At 48.3% G+C, this 15867-nt stretch overlaps 7 protein-coding genes across 7 annotated transcripts; 3 read left to right on the forward strand and 4 right to left on the reverse strand.

Moving 5' to 3' along the window:
- Nucleotides 1-589: 589 nt before the first annotated feature.
- Nucleotides 590-1707, reverse strand: BJ212DRAFT_1449481 (GroES-like protein; the record flags this gene model as incomplete). Its single annotated transcript, XM_041338701.1, has 5 exons — nucleotides 590-881; nucleotides 933-1035; nucleotides 1064-1428; nucleotides 1485-1554; nucleotides 1587-1707. 5 exons carry the CDS (start codon nucleotides 1705-1707, stop codon nucleotides 590-592), a joined length of 951 nt encoding a protein of 316 aa, XP_041187513.1.
- Nucleotides 1708-2456: 749 nt separating this feature from the next.
- On the reverse strand, nucleotides 2457-4334 carry BJ212DRAFT_1390040 (Oxidoreductase, molybdopterin-binding domain-containing protein). The gene is made up of 6 exons (XM_041336974.1): nucleotides 4172-4334; nucleotides 3956-4109; nucleotides 3648-3790; nucleotides 3315-3596; nucleotides 3101-3265; nucleotides 2457-3040 (listed from the first exon to the last, which is right to left on the reverse strand). Exons 2-6 carry the CDS (start codon nucleotides 4074-4076, stop codon nucleotides 2582-2584), a joined length of 1170 nt encoding a protein of 389 aa, XP_041187514.1. The 5' UTR covers nucleotides 4077-4109; nucleotides 4172-4334; the 3' UTR covers nucleotides 2457-2581.
- BJ212DRAFT_1390044 (chaperonin Cpn60/TCP-1 family) lies at nucleotides 4335-6709 on the reverse strand. Its single transcript, XM_041336975.1, has 11 exons — nucleotides 6634-6709; nucleotides 6513-6584; nucleotides 6399-6459; nucleotides 6181-6345; nucleotides 5929-6127; nucleotides 5415-5877; nucleotides 5174-5359; nucleotides 4801-5119; nucleotides 4678-4745; nucleotides 4592-4616; nucleotides 4335-4543 (listed from the first exon to the last, which is right to left on the reverse strand). The coding sequence occupies exons 1-11, from the start codon at nucleotides 6667-6669 to the stop codon at nucleotides 4509-4511; spliced, it is 1629 nt and encodes a 542-aa protein (XP_041187515.1). The 5' UTR covers nucleotides 6670-6709; the 3' UTR covers nucleotides 4335-4508.
- A 1-nt stretch (nucleotide 6710) lies between these two features.
- On the forward strand, nucleotides 6711-8535 carry BJ212DRAFT_1437697 (serine/threonine specific protein phosphatase Sit4). Its single transcript, XM_041337741.1, has 7 exons — nucleotides 6711-6925; nucleotides 6982-7065; nucleotides 7156-7455; nucleotides 7536-7788; nucleotides 7846-7963; nucleotides 8019-8088; nucleotides 8145-8535. Exons 1-7 carry the CDS (start codon nucleotides 6839-6841, stop codon nucleotides 8145-8147), a joined length of 915 nt encoding a protein of 304 aa, XP_041187516.1. The 5' UTR covers nucleotides 6711-6838; the 3' UTR covers nucleotides 8148-8535.
- Nucleotides 8536-9621: 1086 nt separating this feature from the next.
- BJ212DRAFT_1303811 (uncharacterized protein) lies at nucleotides 9622-12340 on the forward strand (the record flags this gene model as incomplete). The annotated part of the gene is made up of 7 exons (XM_041333487.1): nucleotides 9622-9764; nucleotides 9814-10038; nucleotides 10097-10716; nucleotides 10770-10988; nucleotides 11042-11674; nucleotides 11724-11976; nucleotides 12010-12340. 7 exons carry the CDS (start codon nucleotides 9622-9624, stop codon nucleotides 12338-12340), a joined length of 2424 nt encoding a protein of 807 aa, XP_041187517.1.
- Nucleotides 12341-13043: 703 nt separating this feature from the next.
- On the forward strand, nucleotides 13044-13368 carry BJ212DRAFT_1390070 (uncharacterized protein). Its single transcript, XM_041336976.1, has 3 exons — nucleotides 13044-13065; nucleotides 13122-13213; nucleotides 13263-13368. The coding sequence occupies exons 2-3, from the start codon at nucleotides 13140-13142 to the stop codon at nucleotides 13360-13362; spliced, it is 174 nt and encodes a 57-aa protein (XP_041187518.1). The 5' UTR covers nucleotides 13044-13065; nucleotides 13122-13139; the 3' UTR covers nucleotides 13363-13368.
- A 986-nt stretch (nucleotides 13369-14354) lies between these two features.
- On the reverse strand, nucleotides 14355-15229 carry BJ212DRAFT_1486084 (uncharacterized protein; the record flags this gene model as incomplete). Its single annotated transcript, XM_041341074.1, has 2 exons — nucleotides 14355-14384; nucleotides 14414-15229. 2 exons carry the CDS (start codon nucleotides 15227-15229, stop codon nucleotides 14355-14357), a joined length of 846 nt encoding a protein of 281 aa, XP_041187519.1.
- Between the last annotated feature and the right edge of the window lie 638 nt (nucleotides 15230-15867).

Here is a 15867-nt window from a genome sequence, read left to right on the forward strand (position 1 = left end):
GGTGCGACCGATTACGGAAGAAGCGCAGACTCGAGTTTCCTTCTGGCGTCTAGCTTGAGTCTAATAATAGACTCGATTGAATTGACCGTTCTAACAAGGACCTAGGAAATGATAACCCTGCCCTCACGTCATCATATGGCGCAAGACTGGAGCTGCGCAATGCTCCATGTGAATGGCAACAATCAATGCTATGTAAAGCCCCGTCTGGACGAATGCGTGGACAGTCTGACCATGGTTAACTGAGTAATATCTCTGGCGGTACCCAAAGACACGCAAGATCTTCGTTCGATCGATACTCGAGTCTGGGCACGATTTTCTGAGCTGACAGCTGCCTAGGAGCTGCGCAATGCTCAGTGGGTAGCCTCACAAAGCTTATCGATATCCCTCGATTTGGGTAAGGTCTTTAGAGTGGAAGTTCATCCTGTGAATGGCAACACTCAATATCTATGTTAAACCCCGTTTAGACGAATGCATGAAGTACCGCAGTTTGGTTACTTGAAGAGACATTTGTGCAATTGGTACTTCGGAAATACTCTGGATGATAATACAAATTGAAATACTTCATCTCACCCGCTTTTGATTATCAGTCCTATCTCCCATGGCCAGCCACCAATACCGCTCGATATCTGACTTCTCCATTGTCGAGTTTAGCCATGGCTTCTTCAATTCCTTCGACCGTCAGTGGAAATTCTTCAGTGATGGGTTTGATGCGATGGACAGCCGCAAATGTCAGCATCTTGACGTAGGCACCACGCGATGCACAAAAGCTTCCCTGTATTCTCAACCCCTTTGACAAGAGAGGCACATAGGGAATGGCCAAATCCCCCTCAGAAAAAGTGAGAGGGTATATAGTAGCATTAGACGCCAGAACCGGGAGGAAGCTACGAATCATATAAGTCGATCAAAGAACAATACCCCGAGATAAGACTCACAGATTCCAGTCAGGGATTCGCGAGGACGTAACAAATAGGTGCTTAACCGGTCTCCCGATTTCCAGTTTGCTCGCGCCTCTCGTGACGTAAAACTCTTTTGCACCTAAACTCAGTCGCCTCTTCCTTCTTACTTCCGCTCCCAGAGAAAACTACAACCTCGCACCCCATTTTCGCTGCAAATTGGATGGCAATGTGACCAAGACCACCGATGCCTACAATCCCCACTCGGTCTGTAGGTCGGACATTATACAAGTACATCACGTTGAACACCGTTGCTCCCGCACACATCAATGGCGCCGCGTCAGAGGAAGTGATAGCATCGGGAATATGAAAGAGAAAAGCTGCCTTCCACACCGCATGGGAAGCGAATGCGCCTTGGTCAGTGTTTGAGTATGCGTACATGGCTCTCTCGGCGCAAAACATCTCGTTTGCGTTGAGACACTCTTCACAGTGCCCACACGAATTGTGGAGGTATCCCCAGCCAGCACGATCGCCACTGTTGAATCGCGACCGGATCAGCTACACGACAACGCAAACAAGAAACAGGTATACACTTTGAATGAGGTGACTTGCGACCCGACCTGCTGCACGATGCCAACACCTTCATGGCCGAGGACCATGTCTGATGTCCTGTGATGCTGGTCCGTACCGCACAGCCAGCATGGGTGATTTTGAGTAGCACCTCGTCTGTTTTGATGCTTTCTTTATGAGTTTTTGACTCGACTATCTTTCCAGTGGGGGAGCCTTTGAAGACGGTGAAGTCAATTCCAGTCATTTTCGTTGCTGCCCGTATGGAAATGGATACCAGGGGTAATTCGAGCAGATGATTAAGGGTCAGACCTTTTATATCAAGCGGAGTGATGGGAAGTTCCACTAACATGGGATGGGAGCTCAAAGAAGCATTGGGGTTTGATTTGTTATCCGGACTCTGTGCGGGTAAGCACCATGATAACTTAGATCATAATCAAAGGCATGCTGAATACTAGGATTAGTACGAGAGATATCAACGTTCGTATGCCTTATAGAGTCAAGTTGTGGCACCTGATACGATCGCTAGAAGCGCCATGACATATCGATAGCCCCAATTTGCCTAACTATGTATAATACCTGGCGCCCCTGCAAGGGACCAAGGGTCTTTGACATGCCCAGCCACAGAAAGAGCGCTTGTCTTCCGCATGACGTTTCTTCCTGATTCGAATTCAGCGCTGAGCGCCCAAAAGTTCAAGACATGTCTAAAAGCTAAAACTGCTCACCTCTGCATGAAATCAGTCAGCGCTACAAAAACCCCTGTGAACTAATTTCACTTCAGTACGGCGCGAGATGAACACTGCGACTTGGGCGCTTCCATATCTCCTCGGCCCACTGCACTCGAAGAGAGCTATCGCGGCCCGTGTCTGATCATGTTTGCAAAATCGTTGACCCAGAGATCTTCTGACAATACAGATCTCGCAATATGAGGAGTTCAATTAGACCAGTCCACTTCGTTGCTAGATTCATGCGCAGACATAATTACTCACCACGGCCTCTGAGCTTGGGATATGACTTGATTTAACAGTCTCGCGAAAGTAAAGGTTTTTCGATATCAAAACAGATCACCGTGTCATGGTATGCTCACGTACATAGGAAATCCAATCAAGCCAGAAAACTAATTATACCTCAACCGATCCAACACCAACGCCGCAAAAGCCCACTCCCCTCAGGTTCCAACGGCATTCAGTATCCTGTGCGCCTCCAGATTGATCAAATGCTCGGCTTATCACCGTGACCTTGGTCTTCGGGCGGCCATTCCTCTGTCCGTGGCTAGCCCACTCAAGAGCATCGACATCGATGTCTACCACGAGTTCGCCTTCCCACAGTGACCAACTCCAGCTACCCTCTTGGTATGTGATTCGTACTTCGTGCCATGTCTCGCCGCCATCCGCGCTGATTTCCACACGCGAGATAGGGCAGTGGGAGTAGGCGTAACCTGTGACTTTAAGAGTCTTCTGGTCAGGACAGGCAAGTGTCAGACACTGGATGTGTGCAACGACCGAGTTGCAATTAAGCCGTTGCATCGAAGGTGTACGACTCCACCAATTCTCCTTGATGGCCTTCTCTGGAGAGGAAACCTATTTGCAGTAAAGATGTTGGACGTAAGCGTACATCACGATTAGATATGGACGACGTACACATTCAGGCAACATCTTGTAATCACGCTGCTGATAGAAATTGGGAGATTCGTTCCTTGAAATGGTGATACGGTCCACCCATTTAACCCATCGCATGCCAAAGTAGCCAGGTACGACAACACGCAAAGGGAATCCGTGATCTGGCGTGAGGGGTGCATCATTCATCTAATAACAAACGTGAATATACGCCCACTTCTTAAACCAATAATCTGACCTCGTATGCAAGCATAGCAGCACCATCCTCAGCCATGACTTCCTCAAGCGGAATAGACCCTCCATAACACGTATCATCCTGGCACGGCGCAACATTCGAAGCGAAGCAGACATGGTAACCTTTTTGCGCATCTTCCAGTTCAGGGATTCCTGCACTGATTAATATATCACGCAGGAGTACACCGCCCCAGCGCGCATTCGCAATGGTACCCTCGGACCACTTGATACCTCGCACCTCTTTCCCGGTCTTTTCTTGCATCTTGGCACGACGGTTACCAGCGCACTAGATCGGGTGGTGGGTATGTTCATTCTGGAAATGGTAGGGATGACGTACGATGAGAGCAGCCACGACCACTTTTTTTGGAAAGGATGCGATCATGTCTTTGACGTTAAGTACCTTGTCTTCCATCCCCTCCATTTCGCCGTCTATCTTGACCGTATAACTGTCGAATTCAGATGCTAGATCTTTTATCACAGCTGCGGATACCACAAATCAGCAGTGTCCGCGGTCAAGCCAAGCATTGGGGAATGAAAATCAGACGCGAGCACGACGTCGGATTTGATCGTATTGAGAACCAGAGTCAGGTGCATTATGCGAGATAGAAGAGGTAGTGGCATAGTTTGGAAGAAACATAAACATACAATGGTTACGTGCATATGCCAGGTGCAGCGGTGTAATGGTGTGCTTTGTGAGCTCTACGAGGCATGGTGGTTCGGCATTGAGGGGTGTCTGGCCGAGCACTCGCAAATTAGTCTTGCCCATGTTAATATTGTCTAGGATATTGACAATGGTATGCTAGACAACAAAGCATGGTGTTAGTGCAATCCAACACATCGAGTTGGCCAGTAGGCAGTTACCGAGGTAAGAAGTACTTGAATGCAGAAATCAAACAGTGAGGCTTTGAGACTCGGTACAAGAAAATGGGCTGGTTTTATAGAAATACGCCAACTTAGATCCGCACATGGATGGAAGCTCGAGAGTTCGAACGCTCGAGCCCTAAGACCTGCGTACGATATCTGTAGATTCAAATTTAACTCGTAACAAAAGCTTCGTGTGCAAGTTCCGAGAGCATCACGTGCAAGTTCGGGGAAAACTTTAACACGACACGATCGAGCAAATCGCTTCAAATTACATGAGGGTGTTTACTAAATGTCAGTGGACTGCGTCCTGTGTGTACTTCTAGACATAACTAGTCTACTCGTCTGCTTCCCCTGCTACGATAACATCGTCTGTAGGAACAATTAGCGTTTTGTCGGGGAGAGACATCGTTGACTTGCCTATTTTCAGGACTGCTCGAACCAACTGCAATTAGGAAAACACATTGAGACATCGTGCATCAAAGTGGCAAGCAAAAGGTTCGTACCTGAGTGGCAAGTAGATATTGTTGTCGCTTTGAGATCAGAGGGTCGTAAACGAACTGCTTCTTCATGTCTAGAATTCGGAACTTGATTCAAGCGTTTCCAGTATGCAACGTGGTATCACGCACCATTCTCTCCCCTTCCAGAACAGTCGATTCCAAGTCTGGAGTTCTTCTCTGTGACCTGTCGACTCTTGACTTCTGTCAATGTCTCGATTGGCGAGAGACCACTGTTCTCAGCAAGTGCAAGGGGGATTGCATCGAGAGCAGCTGCAAAGGAGCGCATCGCATATTGCTCAATAGATGGAATCTCATCGGCAGCCTTGGAGACGGCGATGGAACAACTGATATCGGCAGCGCCACCCCCGTAGACCACACGGTTGTCCACGACAAGATTGCGGACTGCGCAGATAGCATCGTGTAGGGCACGTTTTGCCTCATCGACGATCTACGTGCCTTGATGTCAGATGATATGTGGAGTGAGGGTGAACAGAAGGCAGACCATTTTATTGCTTCCGCGCACAAAGATTGTGACGGCACGGGAGTTGGCACACTCTTCAATAACGAGCATCTTGTCGCGGGTCGTGCCGAACGTAACCTCCCGCACGATACCTGCTTTCCCAAGTTTTTGTGCCGTAAGATCCTCGAATCGGGGGACGATTCGACCTTGTGTCGCTATAGCGATCAGCTAAGAACAGAACATCAATGATGCCTTCACGGTAGGGAGAATTTGTGAAATTCACCTCAATTTCTGGTCCACCAACCCATCGAACCGCAGGCAGCTCGTTCTGCATCAATAAGTGATTTGCTTCATCATCAAAACCCCACTGGCAAATGACCAAATTCGCTCCAGTGTCCTTCACCATCTTGATCATGTCCTCGAACTTCTCCTTTTCATAATCCCGGAGATGCTTAAACTCCTCTACAGACGTAATTTCAAGCTTATGCTTAGTCTTGGGTCGTGGAGGCTCAAAGGGACAGGTGAGAATCGCGAGGCGCGCATCGCGCACGCAAGAGGGCATTTGTGGGTGGGACATATCCTTGTCAATGAGAACGCCCTTGATGAGCGTCGTGTCAGCAAGGGAGCCGCCAACTTTGCCGTCGACCTTGATGAGGTCAAAGGGAACATCACGACGTTCAAGGTCTGCAACTGTTAGAACAGCATCAACCGCGATTTGAGCGAACTGCTGCAACTCCTTCGACACGCTGTGCCAAATTCAAAGCATATTCAAGGAAAGAAAGAATTGACTAGCGTACATTTTGCTGCCTAGACTGGTCATCGCGGTCTTGAGAAGATTTTCTTTGTTCTCAGGTGAGAACTCGACACGATCTGAGATGTTGTCGAGTTTCTCGCAGGCAACAGCACAGGCCCGGTCAAAACCATCTGCTATACGGATGGGATGGATACCACGGTCTAGTAGGTCTTCGCTCTGCTCCAAAAGTGCACCAGCCAGCACTTTGAATGGATTTCAATAAGAGGGAAGAGATGGGCACAAGTCAAGATCGTACCGACAACACCAGTAGTCCCGTCTCCGATCTCATCGTCCTGGCTTTTGGACAGCTGCACGAGGAGCTTTGCAATTTGATGCTCGACCTCCATCTGTCCCAAAATGGTTGCACCATCATTCGTCACGGTGATCTCGCCGTCAGGCGATATAAGGATTTTATCCAATCCTGCATGATTGATCAATCAGACTCCTGTAATACAGCGGTTTAATGGAACTCACCTCGAGGCCCTAGAGAGGTCCGGATTATGTTTGCCACTGTCCGTGCCGCAAGAATGTGCGACTTGAATATATTTCGTGAACTCAGCACTGTTGATCGGCAGGAAAGTCGCTCACCTTGATTGCCTCTACACCATGAGTTCTGGTTTTTCTGCCCTGCTCCCTCAGGATGATGAACGGTCGGCCATACTGGAATAATTGAGCACGACGTATAGGGTGATTTGGCTATGCGATTCACCTCATCAGTTGCGTATACAGCTTCTTGTTGAGCCATGATTTTGTTGCTGAGCGCGTCGCGTTTTGGAGGCTGAACGTGACACGATTATTGCGTGACAATAACCCTGATAGTGCGTGATGACGTGACATGGGGTTTAGAGGAAATTACAAGGACGCCCTCCATACTCTTCTTCTGTCATAAACTTCCAGCACAGTCCAAACTTATCATGGAGCACGAGATCGATGGCTGGATTGAACAACTCAGTCAATGCAAACAACTAACAGAAGCGGACGTAAAGAAATTATGCGACAAGGTTCGTTGGCCCCGATAAAGACGCCACCTGGGCTCGATCTGACTGCGGCCATACAGACGAGAGAGATCCTTATGGAGGAGTCCAACGTACAGCCCGTGCGATGCCCAGTTACTGTGTGCGGCGACATCCATGGTCAATTTGTACGTTCCTGTTTGTTCTTATAATCTGGACTGCTGATCTTGTCTCGTGCGCGTCTCGTGCTTCTCATACCTCGTTTACTCGACGCGCAGCATGATCTTTCTGAGCTATTCCGCATCGGTGGCAACTCACCAGATACCAACTACCTCTTCATGGGGGATTACGTGGATCGAGGGTACTACTCTGTTGAAACAGTGACTCTGCTTGTGGCACTCAAGCTGCGCTATCGCGACCGTGTTACGATTCTACGAGGAAACCACGAGTCTCGACAAATCACGCAGGTGTACGGCTTCTATGACGAGTGTTTGCGGAAATATGGAAACGCTAACGTGTGGCGGTTCTTCACCGATTTGTTTGACTACCTTCCCCTCACTGCCCTCATCGATAACCAAGTGAGTCTCTTGTCCCTATACCCATCCACAGCGCAAATCACCTTACTGCTGTTTCTGATCGCTAACCTTCTTATTCAAAGATATTCTGCCTGCACGGCGGTCTCTCACCTTCTATCGACACATTAGATCATGTTCGCTCCATCGACCGTGTGCAAGAAGTTCCTCACGAAGGTCCTATGTGCGATCTTCTATGGTCTGACCCCGACGACCGGTGTGGTTGGGGTATTTCACCCCGCGGGGCGGGGTACACCTTCGGGCAGGACATATCCGAGGCTTTCAACCATAATAATGGGTTGACCCTTGTCGCCCGAGCACATCAGCTCGTCATGGAGGGTATGTGTGTATTCAACACCACGCTAGCTTGTGTGCTCACGCGTGAATGATGATTAGGTTATAGTTGGGGTCAAGATCGGAATGTCGTGACGATCTTTAGCGCACCGAATTACTGTTACAGATGCGGTAACCAGGCGGCGATTATGGAGATAGATGAAAAATTATCATACAGCTTGTGGGTGTTTTTCCTACTTGGTTCGTTTGCTGTTCGTCCTGAACGGTGTCCTCAGCCTACAATTTGACCCTGCCCCCCGAGCGGGTGAGCCGCTGGTTTCACGGCGTGTCCCGGATTATTTCCTGGTACGTCATTGGCTCCCAGAAATGCGGGATGACGTATGTCTAACCTTTCCTGCTAGTAATGGTGATGTTCGCTGGCTATCGATATTGTACATAGTGCCTGCGTCGTGTATCTTACCTTGGGGCTGCGTCAGTCTCAGCAACGAACATTATATACCACGTTACACGACAGAGTAATCACTACTCATCCTTCAACGTCGTTAATTCGACGTTCTTCAAGATCATTTTCCATAAGATGCTCATTGCTTGCTATATTGATATGGACTGTGTATTGTAGGAGGACAAAAGAATAGAGAATTGCGATCGAGTCTTGCTTTTCGAACGTGTCTTATAGTGTGCGGCATTGTGTCAGCCCTGCAGTGGCCAAAGCGCGATGCGGACGTCCGACAACGATGGACAGTGTAGTCCCTCTCGAGACAACAATCATCAACTGCGCTGGTACTTCGCTCCAAAAAAATTATTGTCGAGCATTCTGCCTCACAAACCATGGTTTCCCGTCATCTTCATTAGGATACTACCCTGTCACTCTGTTCGAAAAATTATCAGTCATACGTAGCACCAGAACTATCAAAACTCGCTCAGTGGCACCGAGCACATATTAAAACTTGAACTTTAGAATCAAATGGAGTAAGTATTAGTCTTGCTCGCGCCGCCAGCCAGACTCAAAGTTTTGAACCCCCCCTCAAAGTGAAAATAAAAATAAACATTTTCACTGCGAGATTGGTTCCAAGTGCCCCTCCGCCAACTTCTCAAAGTTGTTCAACTCACCAGCTGGCTTGGACTACACCTGCCGCACCCAAACGAAGCTTGAAAACAAATACTGAAACAGCTAATGAAAATTACTCACGACATACAGCACAGAGATCTAAAAGGGGGTAACAATTGTGTGTACCTATAGGAAAAGAATGCTAGTGGAGAATTGCGACTGCCAAGTCATGCATTTGATGGTCTTCGTGTGCAACATGGCGCGAGCGTCGGACTCCGCTCTACCCTGAGAACACAAACGGAACCCAAAATCAAGGTTCTTGGAAGAACTTCTGTTGATTCCAATCAAGTGAACTTCTTAGAGATTGGAAGTAAGCATCATGTATCATGATTGATTGCGTACCGAGAACATTCGAGATGTATGTGGTATTAGATAGCGGAATCCCTCTCACCGTGAAAAAAAAAAGACATACCTGGCGCGCTGTGATTGATCTTCTCTCTGACGAATTGACAGAGTACCAAAGTATAGATAGATCTACTTAGTATTAGACTGAAATCGATTTCCAGGGCTCCGATCTACTTAGATTCAAATAAGTCAGGGTCACGTGCGCGTGTTGATGGGAACGCGTCGTCGGAGTCAAATTAGCTAGGTCCACAATCGCCACATCAATCCACTATCAGATTGATCAATGATCCACTACATTTGCGCCGCATTGGCCGACCAAATATAAGGCAAGCAGAAACCAGTCGTCTTTCTCGTCCTCTTAGTTTTCTCCACCTCACCAGTTCTGCTGACGACACTCAGTCAGCCTAACAACAACACCTAGCGTCATGTCCCCTGCCGGTGAAACTGGCACGTCGTCTACTCCGCCACGCGCCAATGCACCAGCTTATGGTGGTAGCATAATAGAATCTACTCCAAACAGTCGTGGGGCTTCTGTCATCAGCGAGAACATCGGCGTGCTCGGTGCCGGGTGCGCACATTTCTTGTTTTTATTGAGTAGTTCCTAATATTCCATCAAGGGTTAGGAAAGTCCGCCCGTGGATTCAGCGGGACATTGAGCAGGTTAAGGAGTGCAAGGTAGATGCCATGTTGCAAGCCCTCCTGCAGCGCGCTTCTTCCGCGCCTGAGACTGGGCAACCCGAGCTCCTGCAAAAGTGCCTCAAGGCGGTTCTGCCGGTTTGCAATGGACAGACCTCCACTGCGCTTGTAAAGTCTTCGGACATTGAGATAGCTCTCAATGAATAGTGAGTGCTTGTTCTAAGTTCGCTGATCAGGCGTTTTCATGCTTATAACGATCACAAGCGTACGTCCAGGAGCAGAAAACAAGTTCTACGGCCCTTTCATAAGAGCCACTAACATCGCGCTCGCTTGTCTTGAAGAGATCGAGGTTGACGGGATGCGTGCTGCTGTCCCCGCCGTGGACATGATCTGTCAGCAGAACGACATGCCCATGTACCAAACCCACCAGACCGCGAAATCAACTCGAAAGCCCGACGTTGTCATTCTTCCTTTGAGCAGTGCGTGCACTCCCTTCCAGGATGAGAAGGGCAGCAAGAAAGGCACCAAGAAGGGCAAGCGGAAGGACAATGAGAAAGACAATGCGATGAACAACGAGAGGGATGACGCAATGGACGACGAGATGGACAATGAGAAGCGCAAGACAAAGCGCAAGGCTCACATGGACACGAACGCAACGGCAAAGCCGAAAAATCTCCCCTGGAAAGATGTTCTAGCTTCCATCGAGTTCAAGAGAAAGACGCCAGGGAGGACGAAAGGGATCAGCTCACCGCCCGCTTCGTATACAGTGGCAGACCATATCCTTACCAAGCCAGAATATCTGCCGGTGGATCATCTTAAGGCTGAAGACCCAGCGCCAGGCCCTTCGCAGATCCCAGCAACAAAACCTGCGTCCGGTACTGCATGTAAGTGATGGTATTTAGGATTTCGAGATCAAACTAAATCAGCCAAGCTGCAGTTCTATCTTCCGGCCTTACTACTACCCAACCCTCCCAGGGTGGGTCCAGCTCCAAGCGCAAGGCCACGGACACTTTGGAATCCGCCGCGAAAAAATCTAAGATGGACCCCGACGACACGGACGACGATCTAGATGTGACCGTCCAGACAGGTCTGTACGCCGCCGAAATGTTTGCGTCCAATCTTGCAGTCAATTATCTGCTGAATCTCATCATCATCGGTGGGTTCGTTCGTCTGTTGAGGTTGGTCGCGCTCTTACCGAAGCTTCTTCAGACGATGTAATGTGGATCTGGTATTACGATCGGCAAGGGATCATTCAATGCTCAGGCATCAACTTCATTCAAGATCTCCCGCGATTCATGGTGCTGTTGTATGCTCTACAGAGATTCGATCTTCATGATTGGGGCCGAAACAAGGACTTCCTCCCAGTGCAGGTCGAGGGCAAACAATGCCACGAATTCAAAATCAAGGACGCAGAACTTGGAGAGGTGGATCTACTGCTTCACACCAGCCACGACGAAAGAGTGACGCATTATGGCCTACAAGGCCGGGCCACCAATGTGATCCCTGTCACTAGCGAAGCGCTCGCGAAGAAATATGGCAACTTCCAGGATGGGATGGTGGCCAAGATCTTTTGGGGAGAGGCGAGTCGCACTAGCGAGCCGGAAATCTTGGACAAGGTTGAGGAGATCGCCAAGGCGCACGAAACCGTAAAAGACCATATTCCCAAGCTTCTTTGGCACCACACGTTCACGAATCCCACGTCCGCCATCCGAGAAGCGCTCGGGGTTCCAGAACCCACCAAGGGCAACCGTGTGCTCTATATCCTCGTATTCCCCAAGCTCCACTCAATCACGGAACTTGACGGCAGAGTGCTTTTCGACGTATGGCGTCAGTGTATTTTATGTATGTATTTCACTCAATTTATGAGGCTCTTTGTTAAAATAGCGTGCAGGCCACCTTACTTTGTGGAAGGAAGGTGTCTATCATCGAGATGTCAGCCCAGGGAACCTGATGTGGTACTGGAAAGACGGCAAGCGGATAGGTGTGCTAAATGACTACGACTTATCCTCGTTGGCGAATGTCCAGGGTCCTCAGGGCAACGAGCGCACCGGCACGGTGCCGTTCATGGCGCGCGAGCTTCTCACTGAAGAAGGTCAACGAGGCAAAGTGAAACACCTATATCGCCATGATCTGGAGTCATTTATGTGGGTTTTCGCTTGGATTTGCTTGCGTTACAGGCAGGGAGTCCTTCTACCACGGAGATTGCGCTCCTTCGACGAGTGGGCGACTTTAGGTGCCATTGCATGCGGCGAGAAGAAGCTAGTCTTTCTCAACAATTTGTCGCCTTTTGCACCCTCGGACATAGACAAACTCACATGGGGTGTCCTTGTGAGCTGTCTGCTGGTACTTAAAAGGGATGGCGACGACAGATACTATCTTCGCTTCCAAGAACCGTCGGACTCAGGAGCAGACCAGCAGCCCGACGCTGAGGAATTAGATCCCGATGTTTTTCTATCTAAATTTACATGTTCCAAGGGTTGGCTTGCGCTCAGCAAACCTTCACAATGATCTTCTTTGCTTGTCGCCTTACATACGGTTTTCTGACTATCAATCCTTGTAACTTTCAGTTGCACATTCACAATACAAACAGTCCAATAGGGCCGTCCTGGAACGCTTCATTGGCAGGGAGTAAGTACATCGACTTAACATGATGTATCTTGCCATCCTCAGCTATTCGTATCCGAGTCCCTGAGGTTTCTACCATGGCATGCTACGATCGATCTCAAGACACAATTTTGTGTCCATCATGACTCACACTACATCGATCGATAGTTGAGGGGTAACTTGAACGCGGACTCGTGACCAGTCACTCGCGAGCCGGAAATCCTGGGAAGAGTTTGCAAAATCGCTGCTACTGTGGTTAGCCCGTGATGATATTGAACTCGTGCTACTAGGGATTCGGGGTAAGCATCATGATTAATTGCACATAGAACGAGACTGAGCGAAATTTCTGGAGTAAATAGCGCAGTCCGATGTCTCAACATGAAAAACATAAATTACCCTGGCGTGCTCCTATCAATCTTATTTTCAACGAACTATTTCAAGGTGTGTCTTATCGCACACCCTTAAAGTGATCACATGGCGGCTGGACGTCATCTACCCTTACTTCTGCTAGTACCCCGCAGGCTACAACTCGTCATGGCGTCCGTCATCCCAGTGATTTTCATACTCGTCATAATCCTAGGACTGATGGTTTGTGGTTACCTCTTCGTTCCAAAAGGCCCATATCAAACGTATGCCTTCTCCACTTTATCAAAATACGGACTAATATCCTCCACTCGGAATGCAGGACAATTCGTATGGTATCATGCTCACGCTTACATCGTGTTATCTTATGTGGATGGTCACATATATGGCCCAACTACATCCTCCCATCAATAAGTTATGAAACTCGTTGTTACGATTTTATTGGCTAACGCATGAATTTCAGCGTCATATCGTTCAATGAAGGGCGGAGAGAGTTTTTGATGGATTCTACTCGCACGGTGTATTTCCAGTACCTCCTTGAATCGACACTGATGGACACGTAAAGCCTGTGGGTATGCACCCATAAGGAAGTAGAAGATTGTTTACCCTGATGATTGTACATAGGGCGCGAGGATCATGAAACGAATACGAAGGCAATATGGACTCTGGAGTAACCCGCCTTCAAGTCTAATTTATCATTCTCCTAGGCTACTATGCGTGATGGTGGGATGAAACATGCGCCGAACGACACGCAGCATCGGACATTGAGAGCAGTTTAGAGTGAGTGGTAGGAATAAATGATGGGTGGAATGAGTGGGCCTGTGGATGGAGTTCATAATGCTGTCGCAAATCACATTGTCAAAGTATTCTATGAGAATATGCTCGGCGATTTGGAGGACGGTAGTGTCTGAGTCATGAACTGTACGACAGTGGCCTGGGCACTCAACCGTGCTATCCACACTGTGAAGATGAAGGTACCGCTTGAGCAGAGGATGGAGTCTTCATTCATATTGGTGTGTGGTTTCATGTCGTATTACTTTGATACATGCTGGTATGGTCCTCGTCGAAAGCACACTCAGGCTGGAAGTACACTTGCACCATGCCGCCTAATGCTGGCACCAGAATGATGAATGCAATACATCAACTACACTGCAGGAAGAGCACAATAATTAAACCAGTGGGAAAGTGAATTCTGAGTATTTATCGCAAAGGTTTTCCTCACTCCCGCAACAAAGAACTGGAATTGGCATAAGCTCCCGAACATCATTTGTGGCCCTATGACCACGGGTTCGATTATCTTCATGTGCAATTGGGAGGCAACCCGGCAAAAAGTCGAATGTCGTTGAAACGTCTGGTCCAGCGACTACGCATGAGACATGCTCAAGATGAGACAGTGTATCATGAAACTCCTGGAACAGAAGTTGAGCCCATGAATGAGCGTCTCCACGTTTCCCTTCCAACCAGAATGTTAGCCTTTTTAAATTCGGCGCGCGTACTAGCATGCGATCAAGATGGTGTCCCCAGTAAAAGATTCCATAACGCCGATATTGACTAATTAGGCACTATACGGCTGTAAGTCATAATCCTGCTATAAATCGAATGAGTATTGCTGACCTGAGTGACCAAACCTGTCAGCGTAATTTCCTCAATATATTTGGAAATTGGTGTGAGGCATATTACTGCTGGGCACCAAATCATGAAATCAAATCCCAAATTCCTAACAGGTACTGTGGAGGTGTCGACAAAGTCGCTGAGCCGCATGTTGCTGTCCTGTACGTGTTTGCCTTTGAAGCGCACAGTGTGAACTGGACGTCCAGGCACGAGGTATTTTAACAACCAAAGGTCGGCGGAGACTTCCATGAGATGTGGCAGATATGTGGGAAGAAACATCACCTCGCGCCTAGGAAAGATATCTATTGTGGGCTGGCTAGTGAGAGCAAGATCGCGGATGCTATCCTGCCTATTCAAAAAGCTCAGGAATTGGCGATCAACAGGATAGGTGCAATGAAAAACGTGAAGCTCGGCATCACAGTACTGAAGGATGGAAGAATATACACGCTTTTTGGAATGGATAAGCTTGAGTGTTGAGAGGCAAGTCATATTTTTGAGGGCCAATATGAGATGATCTAGATGCACCTCGGGACCATCATAGACCATGATTGTTGGATATGTGAATATGAATGATTTGACTTTCTCTGCAAGATGGGGATGCTCTGCAAGCGTGGTGCAGATATCCGAATTGTCGACTGTGATGGACTCGTACAGAGAGTCAACCGCTGCATGATACAAGCCAGTGCACACTTGGCAGAGTGCAGCTAGGTCATTGGAGGAAAATTTGCCGAAAGAGAGAATGAGGAGCCACAGCTCGACAGGGAACTTCAAGTTGTTAGTCGGCATCAGGGGCTGAGCGCTGAGCAGCTTGGCGCTCATAGCGAATTTATTTGGAGTATCAATAATAATCAATTTCATACTCTGCAGAACTTGTCTTTGTAGACTTACATAATCATTACATCATATTTACACTCCCAGTAATCAAGTTACTGCATCAAAAATATATGTTTGCATTCAGCGTTCGGACGCGTTCAAACAGTTCAAGCAGGAACAGAGAACGGAACCAAGGGCTGGGCTCCCATGGGTCCTCGAACGTTGGACTGAACCACGGTCCAGTCTGCCAACAGTCCGGTTCGAACCGCGGTCCAGTGGCGGCCAGGAAAATGATTCACCACTACCAACGACGTATCACTCGTATCCTGACCACTGTAGGTAATCTGTCTGTTCGGGCTTGGTAACCCGCCCTTCACAGCTGTAATACCTTTTCACCCGAGTTTCAGGCTGTTGTTTCGGACCGTAAAGCCCTGCGGGGCTTTCATCCGGAACTTCGTTACATGATTTCCTTTTTGTTTTCCTACTGTCACTCATCATCTTTGAATTTCAGTCGTGCTTCTACATCCTCTTTCTCGAGTTAGACACAAAGCCTCGGATCACATAGACATACTTCTAACCCTACACTCGTACCTCGCCTCGGGGTAGAATACTAACTACTATCAAAGATATCTTCACTGAATCAT

This window comes from Suillus subaureus (assembly GCF_016647635.1).
Source record: "Suillus subaureus strain MN1 chromosome Unknown BJ212scaffold_49, whole genome shotgun sequence".
Lineage (NCBI taxonomy): Eukaryota > Fungi > Basidiomycota > Agaricomycetes > Boletales > Suillaceae > Suillus > Suillus subaureus.

Excerpts from the sequence above, each read along its gene's own strand:
- BJ212DRAFT_1390044 (XM_041336975.1), bottom strand. The coding sequence starts at position 6,669 with ATGGCTCAACAAGAAGCTGTATACGCAACTGATGAG. Across the intron at positions 4,746-4,800 it reads TTCTGGAAGGGGAGAGAATG|ACATGAAGAAGCAGTTCGTT; the intron begins GTGCGTGATACC and ends TCCGAATTCTAG. Across the intron at positions 4,617-4,677 it reads AATATCTACTTGCCACTCAG|TTGGTTCGAGCAGTCCTGAA; the intron begins GTACGAACCTTT and ends TCCTAATTGCAG.
- BJ212DRAFT_1437697 (XM_041337741.1), top strand. The coding sequence starts at position 6,839 with ATGGAGCACGAGATCGATGGCTGGATTGAACAACTCAGTCAATGCAAA. Across the intron at positions 6,926-6,981 it reads TAAAGAAATTATGCGACAAG|ACGAGAGAGATCCTTATGGA; the intron begins GTTCGTTGGCCC and ends GCGGCCATACAG. Across the intron at positions 7,066-7,155 it reads GCGACATCCATGGTCAATTT|CATGATCTTTCTGAGCTATT; the intron begins GTACGTTCCTGT and ends CTCGACGCGCAG.
- BJ212DRAFT_1390040 (XM_041336974.1), bottom strand. The coding sequence starts at position 4,076 with ATGGGCAAGACTAATTTGCGAGTGCTCGGCCAGACACCCCTCAATGCC. Across the intron at positions 3,791-3,955 it reads GGCATATGCACGTAACCATT|CTGTGATAAAAGATCTAGCA; the intron begins GTATGTTTATGT and ends TGGTATCCGCAG. Across the intron at positions 3,041-3,100 it reads ACAAGATGTTGCCTGAATGT|GTTTCCTCTCCAGAGAAGGC; the intron begins GTACGTCGTCCA and ends TACTGCAAATAG.
- BJ212DRAFT_1390070 (XM_041336976.1), top strand. The coding sequence starts at position 13,140 with ATGCTCACGCTTACATCGTGTTATCTTATGTGGATGGTCACATATATG. Across the intron at positions 13,214-13,262 it reads CTACATCCTCCCATCAATAA|CGTCATATCGTTCAATGAAG; the intron begins GTTATGAAACTC and ends CATGAATTTCAG.